The sequence below is a fragment of the Poecilia mexicana genome, unplaced genomic scaffold (genome assembly GCF_051168715.1).
Source record: "Poecilia mexicana isolate PSO_F unplaced genomic scaffold, ASM5116871v1 scaffold_16, whole genome shotgun sequence".
Taxonomy (NCBI): Eukaryota; Metazoa; Chordata; class Actinopteri; order Cyprinodontiformes; family Poeciliidae; genus Poecilia; species Poecilia mexicana.
The window spans coordinates 19428469-19445445 of record NW_028263385.1 but is presented as its reverse complement, the minus strand read 5'-3'; the positions used below and the strand labels follow the sequence as shown (position 1 = coordinate 19445445).

General features: G+C 37.0%; 2 protein-coding genes and 1 pseudogene across 6 annotated transcripts in view; all 3 read right to left on the bottom strand.

The window, feature by feature from the left end:
• The window catches only part of LOC148155064 (uncharacterized), a 34794-nt gene extending 29866 nt beyond the window's left edge, over positions 1-4928 (bottom strand). The window contains exon 1 of the mRNA XM_088014064.1: positions 4868-4928. The gene's annotated coding sequence lies outside the window, so the exon portion shown is untranslated. The remainder of the gene's footprint in view (positions 1-4867) is intronic.
• LOC106905515 (myelin-associated glycoprotein-like) lies at positions 60-4950 on the bottom strand (annotated as a pseudogene). Its single transcript, XR_015765656.1, has 9 exons — positions 4868-4950; positions 2397-2487; positions 1914-2309; positions 1523-1822; positions 1336-1435; positions 680-704; positions 520-585; positions 401-428; positions 60-307 (listed from the first exon to the last, which is right to left on the bottom strand). The product of XR_015765656.1 is annotated as a myelin-associated glycoprotein-like (transcript).
• A 5417-nt stretch (positions 4951-10367) lies between these two features.
• Positions 10368-14744, bottom strand: LOC106905513 (myelin-associated glycoprotein-like). Of its 4 annotated transcripts, none has more exons than XM_014970403.2 (13): positions 14619-14744; positions 13005-13083; positions 12527-12922; positions 12136-12435; positions 11922-12021; positions 11791-11826; positions 11678-11710; positions 11512-11553; positions 11281-11307; positions 11146-11175; positions 10994-11059; positions 10882-10909; positions 10368-10800 (listed from the first exon to the last, which is right to left on the bottom strand). In XM_014970403.2, the coding sequence occupies exons 2-13, from the start codon at positions 13045-13047 to the stop codon at positions 10738-10740; spliced, it is 1164 nt and encodes a 387-aa protein (XP_014825889.2). In that variant the 5' UTR covers positions 13048-13083; positions 14619-14744; the 3' UTR covers positions 10368-10737. The 4 variants fall into 4 exon arrangements, with proteins under 4 accessions (XP_014825889.2, XP_014825890.2, XP_087870206.1 ...); XM_014970404.2 differs by having other exon boundaries at positions 13005-13061; XM_088014080.1 differs by having other exon boundaries at positions 11281-11304; positions 13005-13061.
• Positions 14745-16977: the final 2233 nt, after the last annotated feature.

The following is a 16977-nucleotide window of genomic DNA, read 5'->3' as shown; positions in this document are numbered from 1 at the left end:
TGGATGGATGGATGGATAGATATGTATGATTTTCACAAATAATCACTGTGCAGCACACAGAGCTTTTCATGTTTATTGGTACAGGAAAGACCCAACAGTTAAAGAGATAAATGTAACCCATACTAGCATAGCTGTAAAAACTTTAAAACTTTAATCTGTATATATGTGCGTAAAGTTCCTTAAGTCACCAAAGAGTTAAAACAAAAGGTGTTGAAAATTTACAGTGATCACCAAGTCTTACACTGGGAAACATCTTAACTATTTAGATGTTCAGGTCTGCAGTGTCGTCATCATTGTCATCAAGATCCTGTGAAAAATAAGCATAATCAGGATATTTGTTGGTTAAAAAAGTAGAATAAATGTAACTGCATTGAATAATTGACTGAAAAAAGTATAGTACCTGTATTTATTTGCAGGGATTTGGTTGGCTTTATGGTCCCACCACAACAGCAGAAGTAACAATTAGAAACATTTCACAGAAAATTATTTTATAAATCTAATTCAGTCTGAAGTAGGTACCTCTTTGGTGATAGGAAGAGAGGTTTGTTATCTTTCTGTCCACCATAGGAGTTTGCATCACAGGGCCTGATGATTCATATAATAGATTTTCAAATTAAAAGAAAAAACACACACCAACAAACTTTTACCTTTAAAAGTTTCTTAAATGTCAAATATTCACCCCAGACTCATTTCTGTAGCATCTCCTGCGAAGACAAATTAAATGAGTTTATGTGGAATGTAAAAAAAAAAAAAAGTGTTTTGGCTTATAAATAATGTTATTGCGAAGCCACAGACAGTTCCAAAACTTAGTTCCAAATAGACCTTCTGGGAAAGTTAAAGAAGAACAGAAACTATGCAAATTGTTTTGGAGAAATGTTGCCTAAGGTCAAAAAAAGAATTTCTCTTTTACTGCCAAAATAACAACTCACAAGTCTATTTGAAATCCACAGCGAAAATAAAGAATTATTCCCTGAAATTCAGTTCTGTGCTTAGAGAAGTAAAGAAATTAAAAAATGTTACTTAGTGAATTACAACTCCAATGTCATTGAGATAAGAATAATTATACTCAATTGTGTCGCAGAGGGAAAGACATTGATTGCACAGTGACTATTTTCTCACTTGCGAGACAGTATAGACATCCTGCTCCACATGCTAATGTTAGAAAAGTGTATTATAATAATGTAGTTAAATGTAGCTGTGACTGTGAGCAAGTTGTCTTTTTTATACCTGCCATCTTGACTTTGAAGCTCTTGAATGTGTTTTATTTGTTAAAATATTAGACATCTGTAACAGGTTCACTGTTAATGAAAATGAGTTTGGTACTTTGTTACTCACTTGTATTTCTTCACCATCAAAACACAGAAGAGTCCAAAGATCACAGCAGTGGCAGCGACTGCAACAGCAGGAATGATGATGTGGTTGTAGTTTTCTATGCCTGCAAACCAAATGTAAGCCATTCATTTTTTATGGCAAACAGCAACAAGTGGGAACGATTTAAAAAGCAAACCAAAGTTTGTCTCACGTTTTACATTAAGTGTGAACTTTTCCTCTGATTTCATTCCTCCATTAAATGTTGCTGTGCAGATGAGCTCTGATTCGTCATCCTTTTCCTCAGGAACGAAGGACAGGATGGATTCTGCCTCCCAGATCCCCGAATGAATGGGTTTATGAACTTCAGTGATTTCATCATCCTTATTTTCCCGACTCCATTTAATCTGAGGGCGATGCGAGGGGCAGGTGTGGTGAACAGAGCAGGTGAGGGTGTAGGGTTTGCCTGGATTGGCCGTCTTTATTGGACCCAGTTTGGGTTTAGGTACGTCATCTGTGAACAACAAATACAGGGAGCAGTTAATGTAAAAATGGGTGAAACAAACGAGCAGCATTGATATACAGCATGTGGAGTATTTACATACGGATCATTTTGATATCAGCACATTTCTCAACAAAGGAGAACTTTTCCTTAGTGGGTTCGTTGTTGTCTTTTCGTACAAGTTCAACGCGGAAGCAGAAAGGGCCGTTGTCATGATCTTTAACTTGAACTATTTCTAAGGTGCAGTTGTTCTGACCCAGGTTTCCCAGCAACTTGGTTCGGCCCTTAAAGCTGTCCAGGATCTTTGTGCTGTCCTCATGGTAGAAGTTCTCTTTCCATTTGTCCTTACGATGCCAGATGCCCCTGAGTCTGGAGGTGGACAGGTAAGTCCCAGGATGACTGAGTGTACAGGGCAGCACAACACAGGAGCCCACCAGAGCGTCAATGGACTTTACAACATCGGCCGTCCACTAGTCTCCGAGCACAGGGCTGCAAATACCTTAAGTGGATATAATAGTGGAGGTTAAGAATTAAATGAATGATGAACATCAAGAAACTTGAAATGACAATATGGTAAACAATTTACCAGCCAAAAATAAAAAGAAAATGATCATCTTTCTATCTTTTTCCATTCCTTTGGCGTGTTGGTTGGTCTAATTGCTCTTCAATGTTGAAACCTATGTAAAGACAACAATTAGAAATATTATATTTGATTCACTGAAAAGTCTGAAAAGTAACACCAGTTGTTACCATGAGTAAAATATTAAATCACATTCAGAATATCACAAAATGACTGAGAACCATTTAAAATTTGATGCTACAATTATATTGTGCTTATGAAATGATTTCCCCTACAAAATATAGACATTATATAATTATTTTTGCAAACAGAGACAACAGGAATTATTTATTTCCATTACTATTAGTGTCTCTTGGCAGGGCCCACTTTTGTGGAATTATGTAAAGTTTGTCATGGGTGGGGTTGTGCTTTTGCAGGAGTGTTAGTTACACTTTCAGATCATTTCCAGGACATCTTACCACACAGAACAGATGTCACAATAACTTAAACAGCACAGTCAAGCGTGGGTATGAGTGGGTGAAGTTAAGAGGGGGTGTTGGAAAATTAACAACTTTGTTGCTATATTTAGTGACTTAAACAGTGATTAGCGAGAAATCTAGTGCATTTTTAGTGTATTTTTGTAGACTTTGTGGCGACATGTGAAGGCACCAGTCGCTCTGCTGTAACTGAGTGAGAAGATAGTGCTGCCGTGAGCCTCTGCAGTTTCCTACGTGCTGCAGTTAGTCTCGCAAAATCATCTGCCAGCAAACAACCAGAGCAGAGAGGACAGCAGCCGATTCCATGTCCACTTTGCAAATGAATCACACATGTGCAAAGCTAAGAAACACAACTGATCAGTGCTTGCTATTGCATCTCCATGGGGGTGAGTGTCTAAGTGAGATGAGTTTATGACCCTTTGCAATTATGTCACTGTCACGATGGACTTTGGGAATGAGGGATGGGAGTATTGAACAGAGCGACTGAAGCTGTTTTCCTAACTTCTTTTTGCCAGTATTGTTACTTCTTGTTCAAGTCAAGTTAATGTCTGAAGGCATAACACACCGAGCTGAGGCTCGTAGACGACAGTATTTACAATCGAATAAAACAGCTAGCTTAGAAACCGACCCGCCCAGCCTCCCTCCTGATGTGTTGATCAAATTGCTGTGTTTGCCTGAATTCACGGCGAATGATTTATATCTCTAGGTCATAAACTTAAAAACAAACACAACATTAGATGCTAACCAGTTTTTTTCCACACATTAGACAATATAATGGTGGGGCATTTTCTCCCTGGCTACTAGACGCGTACCTTTTACATAAGACAATATTTGATATCTTTTCAATCATGCTTCCTTATTAAGTACATGAATGTTAATCTTCTTACCTTGTAAAAAGTGTTTGCTGCAAATCCACGATTACATCGAGGGCTGCCAGTCATTATGATTGACAGCTGCTGTCCATCGCTGCTGTATCCTCATTAAAAGTTATACTTCAATGACAAGTTTGGTTTTCATCCTTGTCTGTTTGGGTCTGCACAAACAGACCCAAACATTTTACTTAATCAACTAATTAAGTAAAAGCAGTATTAGGACACCAACTGTCTATTTCTTGATAAGCTTTATGGGTGTGCATAGGTTGTTTTGACATCCGCACAGTGCTGTGATGTGGACATTGACCAAGCAGTACAGTTGTAACCAAAAAGAAAAAGAATATTTTGCTTCTGTGCAAAATAGTAAATTTACAAATTTTGTAAAATAGTAAATTTGCTTCTGTGCAAAGTTTGCACAGAAGCATAAGAGCACCCCTAAGGACCGATTTACTAGTTTATCTGCATAAAATGTGTTTTCAGGTTTAGTTTTAAGTAAGCAAAATGAATTCCCTAGGTTTCTCTGAATTTTCTCAAATGGAGCTTGGTGAATAAGGAGTTAATTATGTTTATTTGGAATTGATTTATGAGGTTTTGTATAAACACACACTCATAAAAATGAGTGAAGAAAGCCCGAGACGATTCTTTTGATCGCTGCCTTACATATCACTCAATTAACACATATATAAAAACTCCACTAATACTTGGTATAAATAATGTCAAAATGAAAGGGTGGCCTGGATTTATCTCAGCCTTCAGTCTGCAGTATTTTCGATTGCGGAAGAACGATACCACACCCTGGTTTTAAAGCTAAGCCATGACAATAAAAAGCTCAGGGTGCAGTTGGCTTATTTTCAAGTATTTCCCAGACTCAACCCATGTAAGTGAGACTGCAGTAACATATGCATGAACTTTTCAATGGACTCCAACAGAATGCATACATAAACTTTACAATGCAAGAAAATGTTTCATCAGTGTTGTAAATTCTTATTACTCTTACCACAAGGGAAAAAAGTAATGAACAGTAGTATCCTGTGATTACACTAGTTCACACTGCTGTCTTAGTAGCTGCAATTTGAAGCCAAATTTACGCTGCTTATAAACTAAAAATGTTTCTTTTTTTTAGTTTTACCTTATAAGTGTCCTGCTTTGCTTTGAAGAGCTGGAACCAAACAAGTAGAAGGATGAGGTCAGCTGCGCTGTTGGAGAAAGAATGCTTTCAATAAAAACAAAAGACTGCTACTGGTTTTACTTAAAAAGACGACAGTTGTGGTTCCATCTGCACAGGAACATTTGTTATCCGTTATATACCATTTTTGAAAGTTTTAGTTTAAAATAGAGTACAGGGAAAAGCAGGAAAAATCACATACCTCACACAGGATGGGCGTACCACAGGAAATGACCAAGCCCACGCACAAGAGTATGGAGTTAAATTGAGGTCATAAAGTTTTAAAATGGACACTAAAAAAATCCAACGAACTTGGAAACTGAAAAATAATGATTTCAAAATGAAAAATAAATTTGAAACAAAAAATAATGAAACAAACAAACACCAACAAAAACGCTTAGAATTTCTTTTCAGATTAGTTTTTTTCCACCTTCAGATTTATTTATTTATTTATTTTCCAAACATCTGGCCCTGTTCAATGTGGGGGTGAGACCTCAGAAGGCTCCATGTGGGTGTTAAATTATGACGGACAGCTCAACACTGCAACCATCCATTATACAACATGCTTATCCCTAGAGGGGTCGCCAGGGAAGGTCAACGGGCGACATGCGGCGCACCCTGGTCAGGTCGTCAGTCCAGCTCAACACAGTGACTGCAAAATATTCCCAGCTGTTGCATTCAGGAAGTGTGGCAACTGAAAACGTCTTTAAAACATCGTTTGCTAACACTTTATTTGAAGGGGTGTGCATAAGACTGACATGACACTGTCATAAACATGACATAGCATCTGTCATAAACATGAGGGGGTCTTCATGAATGTCTATGACAGTTGTCATGAAGTGTCATTTGGTAAATAATGACATTTTTAAGGCAAAGTTGATTTAAAAGTTGCCTTGAAAGTCCACTAAAAGTCCCAACTTTGCATTATTTTGTAAACAATGACACTTTAATACAAAGTTGGCACTTTTAATGGACTTTCAAGGCAACTTTTAAAGTAACTTTGCATTAAAAGTGTCATTATTTACTGAATGACACTTCATGACAACATTCATAAAGACTCCTTCATGTTCATGACGGGTGTTATTTCATGTTTATGACAGTGTCATGTCAGTCTTATATTCTGTTAATGTGAGTACATTTGAAAAATAACATGCTTCACTGATATAAGCTGCTTATGTAAACACACAACACAAATCTCTGTGGCACATGTATAATACTGTCAAATTTGAGCAGTGGTGGACATTTCTCAAGGTCTCAAAATAAAGCAGAATACCAATCAATCTGACTGCTTCAGCTTCCCAGAGCAGAAAGAAAGAGTCCTTATAGTTAAAAACTAATAAGGAGTTTTTAACTTTCAGTTTTCCTTTTTTAGTTTAACAATTATTTTTAAATTTTGATTTTTTTTTTTTTTTTTAATGAACAAACTTTATGGCCTCAATTTAGCTCCATACACACTCATACACCACGAGCTGAATTAGAACCGCCCCGCTCTCATTTTCATTTTAAGTAATCGCTATTGCGAAGCTGTTCGGGCAAATGCTACCTGCTAATCCCCATACACTCAGTCTTGCAGTGGATTTATAAGAATAAGCCCAAATGTGCAAAACAATTACCGTGCAAGGGACAGCAGACTAGCAGAGAAACGCAAAAAAAAGGGGGGGGGGAGAAAAAAGGGGCAAGAAAAAGCTCAAAAGTAAGCAACAGCATTCCTGCAGCCAGCCGCAGCGGTAGCAACTTTGCAACACTCCCTCTGGTATTATTTTCTGTTTTTAAGCTAGCCAGGTCTAAAGTTTAATCATGCGACATCTCTAACACGCCCAGGTCAGAGTAGGACGCGTCTCGTTCACCAGCTGTGATCAACAGGATGAGCTGCAGACTGAACTGTGCAGGCACTCTGCTGCAGCGGCCAGCGCAGCGCTGTTCCAGTGCTGGCTGCCAGTGGCTATTACGTAAGGCGGACAAAAATGTAAATTTGGAAATTGGACACACAAGCAGCAGATGATTCAAGCTAAACAGCGAGCATAATTATCTCTTCCACCACATATTTTGTTGAATGTCGAGTCAACGAAACAAATAATACAGGTCAAATTGGTAAAAATTAAAAACAGTAAAAAGGCACATTATTTTCAATCACATGGAAAAATACATACTACAGGTTTTCACGTTATTGCTTCACTGCACTTCCCTCAGATTTAACCCACACACCTATCTGTGGAAAGATACATTTTAGTAATGCTGGGCTCTGCAAGATTGGTGCAGAAATAATTTTCAGTTCTGCTTCTTCTGGCAGCAGAAGTAAACAACACATTTACTAAAATATCTTATCTGAGATGACACATTGGAATCCGAGTTTGCAGATGATGTTAAAAAAAGAGAAGAGAAAAAAGCCCTACGTTTCTATTTTGAGGGGTGCAAAATGATTTCAAACTAGTTTTACTAAATATGGTGATCTATGATGCTCAACAAATTCTGCAGAGTTAAATCAACACTATGCAGAGTATATTTAGCCTTTTCAGAATCGGCATTAATTTAACTCTTACAGAGTTATTTCAACAATAGTTTGAGTAGTTATAACTATTTCAAGTGTTAAAATTACTCAGTTTCCTGTTGAAATAACTCTGAAAGAGTTAAATTAAAACCAGTTCTAATAAGGACCAAATTCTGCAGAGTTGATTTAACTCTGTAGAACGTTAGCTGGAGATAGGCACAGCACCTCCTGACCCCACTAGGGACAAGGGTGTTAGAAAATGGATGGATGGATGAGAACCCAAGATCCACTGTATCACCTATTTAATCGGTGGCGCAGAATAGCATGTATAAAAATCTTCCCCAGTTTGAAGACTGATGCTGAAGTTCGTGGGGACTGTTCATCTAGAACACAATGTTTAGCCTTTTTTACCTGCTGACACACACACGCTGCAGCTTACATAGCCATGTTTATGTGTGACTGCCACCAGTCACACATAAACAGAATGAAAGTGATTAGACTCCCCTTTAGGGAGGGTACAGATAGCAGAGAAGATTAAAAAGCTAAACTCGTGCTACAATCTTTGGCTCACTTGGTTTCATCCATAAGGTTTGCTAAGTGACATCAACGCTGGACGGTGAATGTAACTCTTTATCTTTTCCATTTGTACGACATGTATGGCTTGTAACATTTGATCATTTTCCAGCATTAAAGCTTGTTTGTAACCAAATCTCATTATTTCTCAAGGTAATTTACACAGAGGGGTTCTGATCGGGTCCTGGAACTAGTTAATGGACCTGGTGGAGCACAGAGACAGAAATGAATGAACTCCAACAACAGGTTAGATGTAAACCATTTGAGTTGTTATTATGACGCCTCATGTTAGCAGCATGTGTTATCCCCTGGTTCTTAAGATGAACACCATCTCAGCCAAAAAGGAGAAACGCTCTCAGATTATAATTACCATAAGAGTTGAATCTGAGAGACCAGCAGGGAGGTTAAAACCAGGAGTTTTCCTGATTCACCTTCCAATCCCCACCTTGTGACAGATTAAAGTCTCCTCACTGATGTGGGGTGGTTTAAGTTAAACTGAATGAAGACAGCATTCGTTCACTTTTTGATTTTAAATATTTGATTTAGAAGGACAAATACTTAAAACTCTGTTGGCTGTATGGAGCAGATTACCTTTTTAACATAAAAAGGAACTTGGATTGCATGAAAGGATAAATATTTTCTTATACGCTGCTCAACCTTTTATTGTGTGATGTAAATGAACCATGGAGATAAAAACGATCGCCTTGAACACCAGAAGCTGTCATCAGGAAATACCCAGCTATATGCAGCTAACTTATTTTGGGAAATATGAAAATAATTTACATATAAACTGCTTTCTGACACATATATTTTAATACTTTATAACAGGAAACTTGTTAAAGTTGATAAGCTGTAATCCCTTCAACTAATTCAGTTATAAAACTTCAAACCTTCCTGTTTGGATTAAAGTGATGTTTTGAGCTCACAGGACCGTTGCTGACTGACTTTCTAAAAACCTGCAGAGTGATTGTGTACGGTGCTGTGAAAGTGTATTTGACTTCTGCTTATTCGCTTTTGCTTATCTGGTCAGTCACCAAATGAATTTTAACACCAAACAAAGACAACCTCAAACAAACATCATTCAGTAAATGTGAAATCAAGTATTCAAATGATTTACTGTTTTAAGAAATGAAAATGTCCTCCAAGCCTAAAGAAATTGTTCTGCCACCTTTAGTGGGATTGACTGTCATCAAGTATTTATGATAATTGACAATGAGTTAAAATATCTCAATTGGATGTAAATCTAGACTTTAACTAGGAAATGGCCAAGCCTCTGATTTTTTTCACGGTATTTAGAGTTGGATTAGCAGGTGTGCTTTGAGTCATTTTCTAAATCAAGTGTTGGAGAGCTTTAGGCTATAAGCCAATGGCTGCACAGCCCCTTCTAGCACTTTCTGGTGGAGGGCAGATTTCATGGTTTAATCAATTACGACAAGCTTCTCCGGTCCTTAAGTAGCAAAACAACCACAGATCATCACATCATCATCGTGTTTCACTGTCGGCGTTTACGTGATGTGTTTATGTATTTTTTTGATAAGCTGTATTATTTTAATGCCAGATGTGAGACACACACACACACCTACCAAAATGTTTCATTTTTGTCTCATCAGCCCACAGAATACTATACGAAATGTCTTGGGGATCGTTGGCAGCCATTTCTCACCAAGTGAGAAGACTGCAGCTCCTCTTCCTCTGAGCTGCAGTCTCCATGCCAAGGCTCTGTCTCACAGAGAACGACTCCCCAACTCAGCTCCTTCAAACTAGCGGTAGCAACAATTAGAAAACTTTGCTAAAGGCTTCATGGAGAAACGTTGTGATAAAGGGATGAAGGGGGAGTGTCAAAAGAGCACACACTTGTTAGGACAGAGGCCCAGTTTCAGAGTGGTAGATTATGAAGTCAAATTTCTGTTAAGTCATGTTTTGAATGCAACATAGTTACTTTTGTAAGTATCTTCCAGGCACAAATTGCTTGGAAGATACTTCATGCTTCCCCTTTAGTTGCAGATTCTACTTTGCATTCAGGAATGGAGGCAAAGTGTTAACTGGACGTTTACCTGTTTGTCCATCCTGTGACAGACTGGGAACCAGAGACAAACTCTGCATCTTGGATGTTGATCACTGGCGCTAACTCCCCCGTGACCCTAGCCAGGAATATTTGAGGATGGACAACAGATAGACTTCTGGCCATCCTTTAAGCTACTCCAACATTTTAATAATTTGATAATATTTTTAAAGCTTTTGTACACATGAACCAATCTATTGCCAGAGAAATTTAGTGCTTAATTTGAGAGCTGTACATTGATTGCTTGCTCTTTAACTGAGCAATGCAACATCCCCAGTTAATATTTGAGCAGTTTTCAGTTTATTGTCACTATTCGTCAGAGTGCCAATAAAACATCTCTGTTTTCTTTTAAAAAGGTTTATTTGCATGTCCAAAATATTTTTCATAGTTATAAATCAAACATTGGCTGAAACACAGTATGCATGGATGAGTGGATGGATGGATAAATTTGTGATTTATACAAATAATCACTGTGAGCTTACAGACCCTTTCATTTTTATTGGTAGGGATGCCACAGTTGAGGAAGGTGCAGTAAACGTAGCATATATTAACATAGCCGGTGTTATAAAGACTTAAATCTGTGCATATGTAAAGCATGTACCTTAATTCACCATTAAATCAGAAGAATCAAAAGAATACAACCGGTTTGTTGAAACAAAGGATGCTGATAATTACACTGGCTATTTACTTTGATCATCAATTTTTACATTTTTACACGTTTCCATAAATATTCAAGTCTGCAGTGTTCATGTAGTCGTCGTTGTCATCCAGGTCCTATGAAGAATAAGGAAGATAAGGGTGTTTATAAAAAATGGACTGAATTTTAAATAGCAGGAAAAAGAAACTGAATCATACCTGTTTGTAATTGTTGGATTTTTGTTGGCTTTATGGTCCCACCACAACAGCAGAAATAACAATTAGAAACTTTTCATATGAAATATTACATAAATCTAATTGAAGTGGTTACCTCTTCGGAGACGGGAAGCGAGGTTTGTTAGTTGTCTGTCCACCACAGGAGTTTGCATTATTGGGACTGATGGTTCAAATAACAGTTTTTACAATTAAAACACACACCAAGAAAACTTTACAACTTGTAGTTTCTTTAAGCTAAATATTCACCTTTGATCATGTTGATTCCTTTGGGGTCTCCTGTTAAAGACAAATTAAATACTATATGAGTAATATTTCAAATAAAAATACAAGAGCTTGTCTTATACTTAAGGTTTTTACAAAGCCACTAAAAGTTCCAGTTACCTTGAAAATCTGCTCCAAATAGACCTTCTTGGAAAAACAAAGAAGGAACAGAAAGTATGCAAATGTTTTAGGAAGCATTTTGTCTAAAGTAAAAAAAAAAGGAATTAATCTTTTACACTTAAGAAAAAAACTCCAACTCAGCAGTTTGCAGGTCTATTTGAAGCTGCAGCAGAAAATATTAACCTTTTCTCTTAAATTCAGTGGTGCATTGAGAAAAGTAAGATCTCTTGCCTTTGATCAGAAGGAGTTGGTCCTGAGGCGCCAGGTCGAAGCCTGAAAATGTCACATACTGAATTAAATATTATATTATATAAGTACAATGTTACTAAGATGAGAATAATCATTTTAACTGTCTGACAGAGGCAAGGACATTGATTACAAAACGACTATTTCTCACCTGCGAGACAGTCTAGACATCCTGTTCCACATGCTAATGGTTGAAAAGTAAAGTGTATTATAATAATGTAGTTAAATGTAGCTATGACTGTGAACAAACTGTCTTTTTTATACCTGCCATCTTGACTTTGAAGCTCTTGAATACGTTTCCTTTAAAAGACCAAACATTTGTTAAAATATTAGACATCTGCAACCAAATACAGGTTCACTGTTAATGAAAATGAGTTTGGTACTTTGTTACTCACTTGTATTTCTTCACCATCAAAACACAGAAGAGTCCAAAGATCACAGCAGTGGCAGCGACTGCAACAGCAGGAATGATGATGTGGTTGTAGTTTTCTATGCCTGCAAACCAAATGTAAACCATTCATTTTTTATGCCAAACAGCAACAAGTGGGCACGATTTAAGATGGCTGAATTTTCAAAATAAACAAAAAAGCAAACCAAAGTTTGTCTCACGTTTTACATTAAGTGTGAACTTTTCCTCTGATTTCATTCCTCCATTAAATGTTGCTGTGCAGATGAGCTCTGATTCGTCATCCTTTTCCTCAGGAACGAAGGACAGGATGGATTCTGCCTCCCAGATCCCCGAATGAATGGGTTTATGAACTTCAGTGATTTCATCATCCTTATTTTCCCGACTCCATTTAATCTGAGGGCGATGCGAGGGGCAGGTGTGGTGAACAGAGCAGGTGAGGGTGTAGGGTTTGCCTGGATTGGCCGTCTTTATTGGACCCAGTTTGAGTTTAGGTACGTCATCTGTGAACAACAAATTCAGGTAGCAGTTAATGTAAAAATGGGTGAAACAAACAAGCAGCATTGATATACAGCATGTGGAGTATTTACATACGGATCATTTTGATATCAGCACATTTCTCAACAAAGGAGAACTTTTCCTTAGTGGGTTCGTTGGTGTCTTTTCGTACAAGTTCAACGCGGAAGCAGAAAGGGCCGTTGTCATGATCTTTAACTTGAACTATTTCTAAGGTGCAGTTGTTCTGACCCAGGTTTCCCAGCAACTTGGTTCGGCCCTTAAAGCTGTCCAGGATCTTTGTGCTGTCCTCATGGTAGAAGTTCTCTTTCCATTTGTCCTTACGATGCCAGATGCCCCTGAGTCTGGAGGTGGACAGGTAAGTCCCAGGATGACTGACTGTACAGGGCAGCACAACACAGGAGCCCACCAGAGCGTCAATGGACTTTACAACATCTGCCGTCCACTCGGCTCCGAGCACAGGGCTGTAAATCACTGATCAGAACCAAAGCACAAAGTTACAAATAATTATTGAGGAGCAAAATAAGATGGATGGAGTAATTTACTAAACACTTACCAGCCAAAACCAAACATATCTTGAGCTTTCTCTCATGGTCCATTGTGTCACAAAACCCTGTGGGTTTAATTGTTCAAATCTGAATGAATTTATAATGGAGGACAAAACAAACAAACACAAAATATTATATCAATATTAATCCCAAGGATTAAGAACGTGCTAAATAGATTTAATTTATATTTTTTCTAAAATACTAAGGTATGACATCAAGGGTGTGAAATGGCTCAAGACTCAGAGTCCACCAGCGATGAAAGTTAATCAGAATGAGCAGTGCATCTGCACTAGCAGATTGATTATAGTATTTAATAACAACACAGGAGAGTTGACTTTGATCTAAAACAATAACACAAATAAAAAATGGAATCTGAGACTAAAATAAATGAGGAAAACCAAACTCTGAGTTCAATTTAATGCGGTGATTTCACAATCATACGTATGGAAACAGAGAGGGAAAGTGTTTGAAACTGCATAAGAGAATGAGGTTACGTGGAGGTTTGGCTACAACGCCATAATGATGGAAAAAATAAAGCAAATTCAGAACAAAACATGTATCTATGCAGAATGCTAAATCTGAAAATTTGTGTGGAATTCAGAAAAGCAAAATGAAAACATTCAATTTGCAAAACTATTACGTATAAAGTCGCCCAAAACAAAAATATTAACTACACCCACAAACAATTTTGAAAAGTATTTATTTTGATAACCTTCAATGTGAAAATGACATGTTACGTATCTGAATGTGCAAAGGACCTCGTGTTTTGAGTCAGAAATCTGCCTGCAATGAAAGCTCTTAATAATGACATAAGTGGTTTTTCGGTGGATTAAATTGCTGCTAGAAATATTCAATTTATAATTACTGATTTAGCGAAGAAAACATTGTGAGCAGATGATATCAAAAAGAATAATACTGGGAAAAGTTCAAAACAGCAGATGAAGGTACATCATGTTAAAGAAAGAGGAAGTTAGTTTGTTCTTCTGTGTGTTAATTTTCCGTCCTATAGCAAAAGAAACTATATATATATATATATTTTTTTTTTTTTTTTTTTTCGAAGTACATCTTTGGAGAAGTAAAACAAATATAATTAAGTTTAAAGTCTGCAGTTAAAACTGAATAATGAGGTTTTAGAGCTTTTTTTTTTTTTAAAGATATGACTTGTATGTTCAACCATCCATAGATATTAACATAGATATTAAATATGTAATTACATATGTTGCTTTTGTTGCATTTACTTTTGGGATGCAACAAAAGTTGCATTTTTCCTTACCTATGCTTTCATTTTACAATAATATCAAATAGCTCCATCATTTTATAATCATTTAACCTTTTAATGGGGATATATTTTTAAACTGAATCAAGTATTCAGAAAAAAATATGTTTTTAAAAAATAATATCCTAATTTAAATCCAAATGTTACTTTAAGAACAATCAGCAGAGAAAGTATTAAATCCAATCCCTGCTTTTATTGTATTTATCACTGCTAATCTGCATTTTACCCCCTTTTTTTTAACCAAGCCCTTATTTTATAATAAGGGCTTGGTTAAATATATTTATTTTATTAGAAAAATATACATAAGCTGAGTTTGGTGCAACGATTACAATTGTCAAAATCTTACCTAATGGCGTCTCTGTCTTGTCTCAGCGGTTTTCTGAAAACACTTCTGAAGAATGATTCTTTGGTTTGGTTTCTGCAATTTGCCAGCCGCCACAATTACTTTCACGGTGTGTGAAAATGTAAGAGCGTGTGTGCAGAGGCAGTGAAGCCAGAGTTAATGATGCAGAGAACAGGGAGTGGTCTCAGCTCTATTACTCATCTGTATGCAAATCGCTGTTATATTTTAAAACACAAAATCTCTGACACTAACCAGGAAAGAAAATGCTAAATTCTTGTTTTTATCTTTCACATGCTTGAAGCTACAATTGGCTTTACCCAAAGGAAATTGAATTTGTCATCAGGTACTGATTTCCTGTGGCTGTATAAAGATCACTGGTCTAAACAGAGCGACAGAAAAGAGAAAAATGTGTTTCCTCCAACCTTAAATCAACAGATTTAGCCAAAAAGAGAAGTGATCTGGTAGGAAAAAAAAAGTTGCTCTGCCTTAACAGAAATGCATGCAGCTCCACATAATAAATAAGTTTCTGAAAGACAAGGAGATTTAAAGAATATTAACTAAAATGTCTGTGATCGTAAGAGTGTGTAATAATTAAGAAAGTTGGTATGAATAAAAATCCACTGAGTCATTACATTTGTTCTTGGCGGCTTTCAGCAGTACATTGAAGGGCATGTCCTTCATCTTCGCTCTGTTTAGTTTAATGAATGTATTTTTTACAGTGTATTCTTTAAGAAATAAGGCTAGGTCACAGGAAAATCAGCATCGGTGTAAAATGCATTATTCAGTATTAAAAAACACCTACAGAAATTGCTTTGGGAAACTTGAATTGAACTCTAGAGACCTCTGCTGCTCAAATAGCGTTATATTTTGAAAGATCTACACTTGAAACAGGAAATGGAGACTGGCAGAGGTTCTTGCAACATTTCAGGCAACACTTACTGGTAATAATCAGACTTTAGCAGAACATTCCTTGAAAGTTGGTATCCACATCTTTTGCACAAATAATCAGATGAATTTTGGTGTTCAAAGATCAAAATCATGCATTTCTTCAGACTAAAACTGCGGTTTACAAATACTAAGGAACGGACAACATTTCTTCCCCCTGTCATCGATATTATCCTTATGTAGAACATCAAAGACAATGATTCATCACTGGTCTGTCTGGTTTTATAAGAAAAATGCATGATTAAACGAAAAGACTTGTTTACAAGTAGCAGATAGAATCATCAGCTTAATGTAATTCATCGGGTTTAGTTAGTAAGCATACATTTTTCCAATAAATTTCAGAGTTTCAACATGCGATTCCACATGCTACCTTGATATCACTTTTTATTCCTGACATTTGGAAAATATGCTGAACCATGTCACCTTGACTAAAGTTGTTAACACTCTTTTATACTCAAGAGGGTTTATAATGACTTTGAAATATTGTCTTTGCATGATTATAAGTGAACTGTTCTGTACTATTATATCCATTGGGGATGACAAGTCAACTGAAATGCAATTGCTTTTATCAAAATGTTTGATCGCTTTAGGTTCCAGGCCGATTACGAATTAAGTTTATTTACAATGTGATAAACAGAAAGAGGTGAGGAAGAGAGCCATTAATCAAACTCTGATTGACTTCTGTAGTTACAGTCTCTTAGTGATGTGATTAATTGATCAGTTAATGTCCGATGAGGTCGTGACCTCAGGACTTTAAAATGAAGGAGTCTGACTATCTTTTGCAGTGCTCCGAGACTTCAGCAGCCAGAGCACCAGGAGGAATACAACCTGTTGTAATTTGCTCCATAAAGGTAAGAAAATGTACAATCATATTTCTCTGACGTGTGCAAATTCATTTTTACAATAATTCTTACACTTTGTGTTTTTCTGGATAGATTTGATCCGTGGACAGTGAAGCTCTCAGCTTTTCTGATGGGTAACTGGTCGTCCACTGGCTTCGCTGCCCCCAAGAGACTGTCCTGGGGACGCCTAAAGGAGGACACTGTCGAGCTGCAAGACACCCAAACCAGAAAAGAGGAGGATCGCAGGAGCGCTAAAAGGAAGCTATGCTTAGCTGTCAAAAAGATTCACCTCCCTCACAATATCAATTATGTTGATCTGGATTTTCAAGATAGAGGGAATTCCCACCCAAAAAGTGGAGAAAACTTTAACTCTGCCTTTGTGGAAGAAAGCGGCCGATGAGTTTATAACACAGCTTGGTGAGAAATATTTTTCAGCCGTGGTGTTTAAGAGGCGACCACCTTTTTATTTCACTGTAGCTATAAACTAGAAAAAAGGAAGTGATACAACAAGGCAAAAATAAATGTACTGACAGTTCAGCTCGTTTGTGATGCATGCTCCAAGCTGCTGTTAGAAG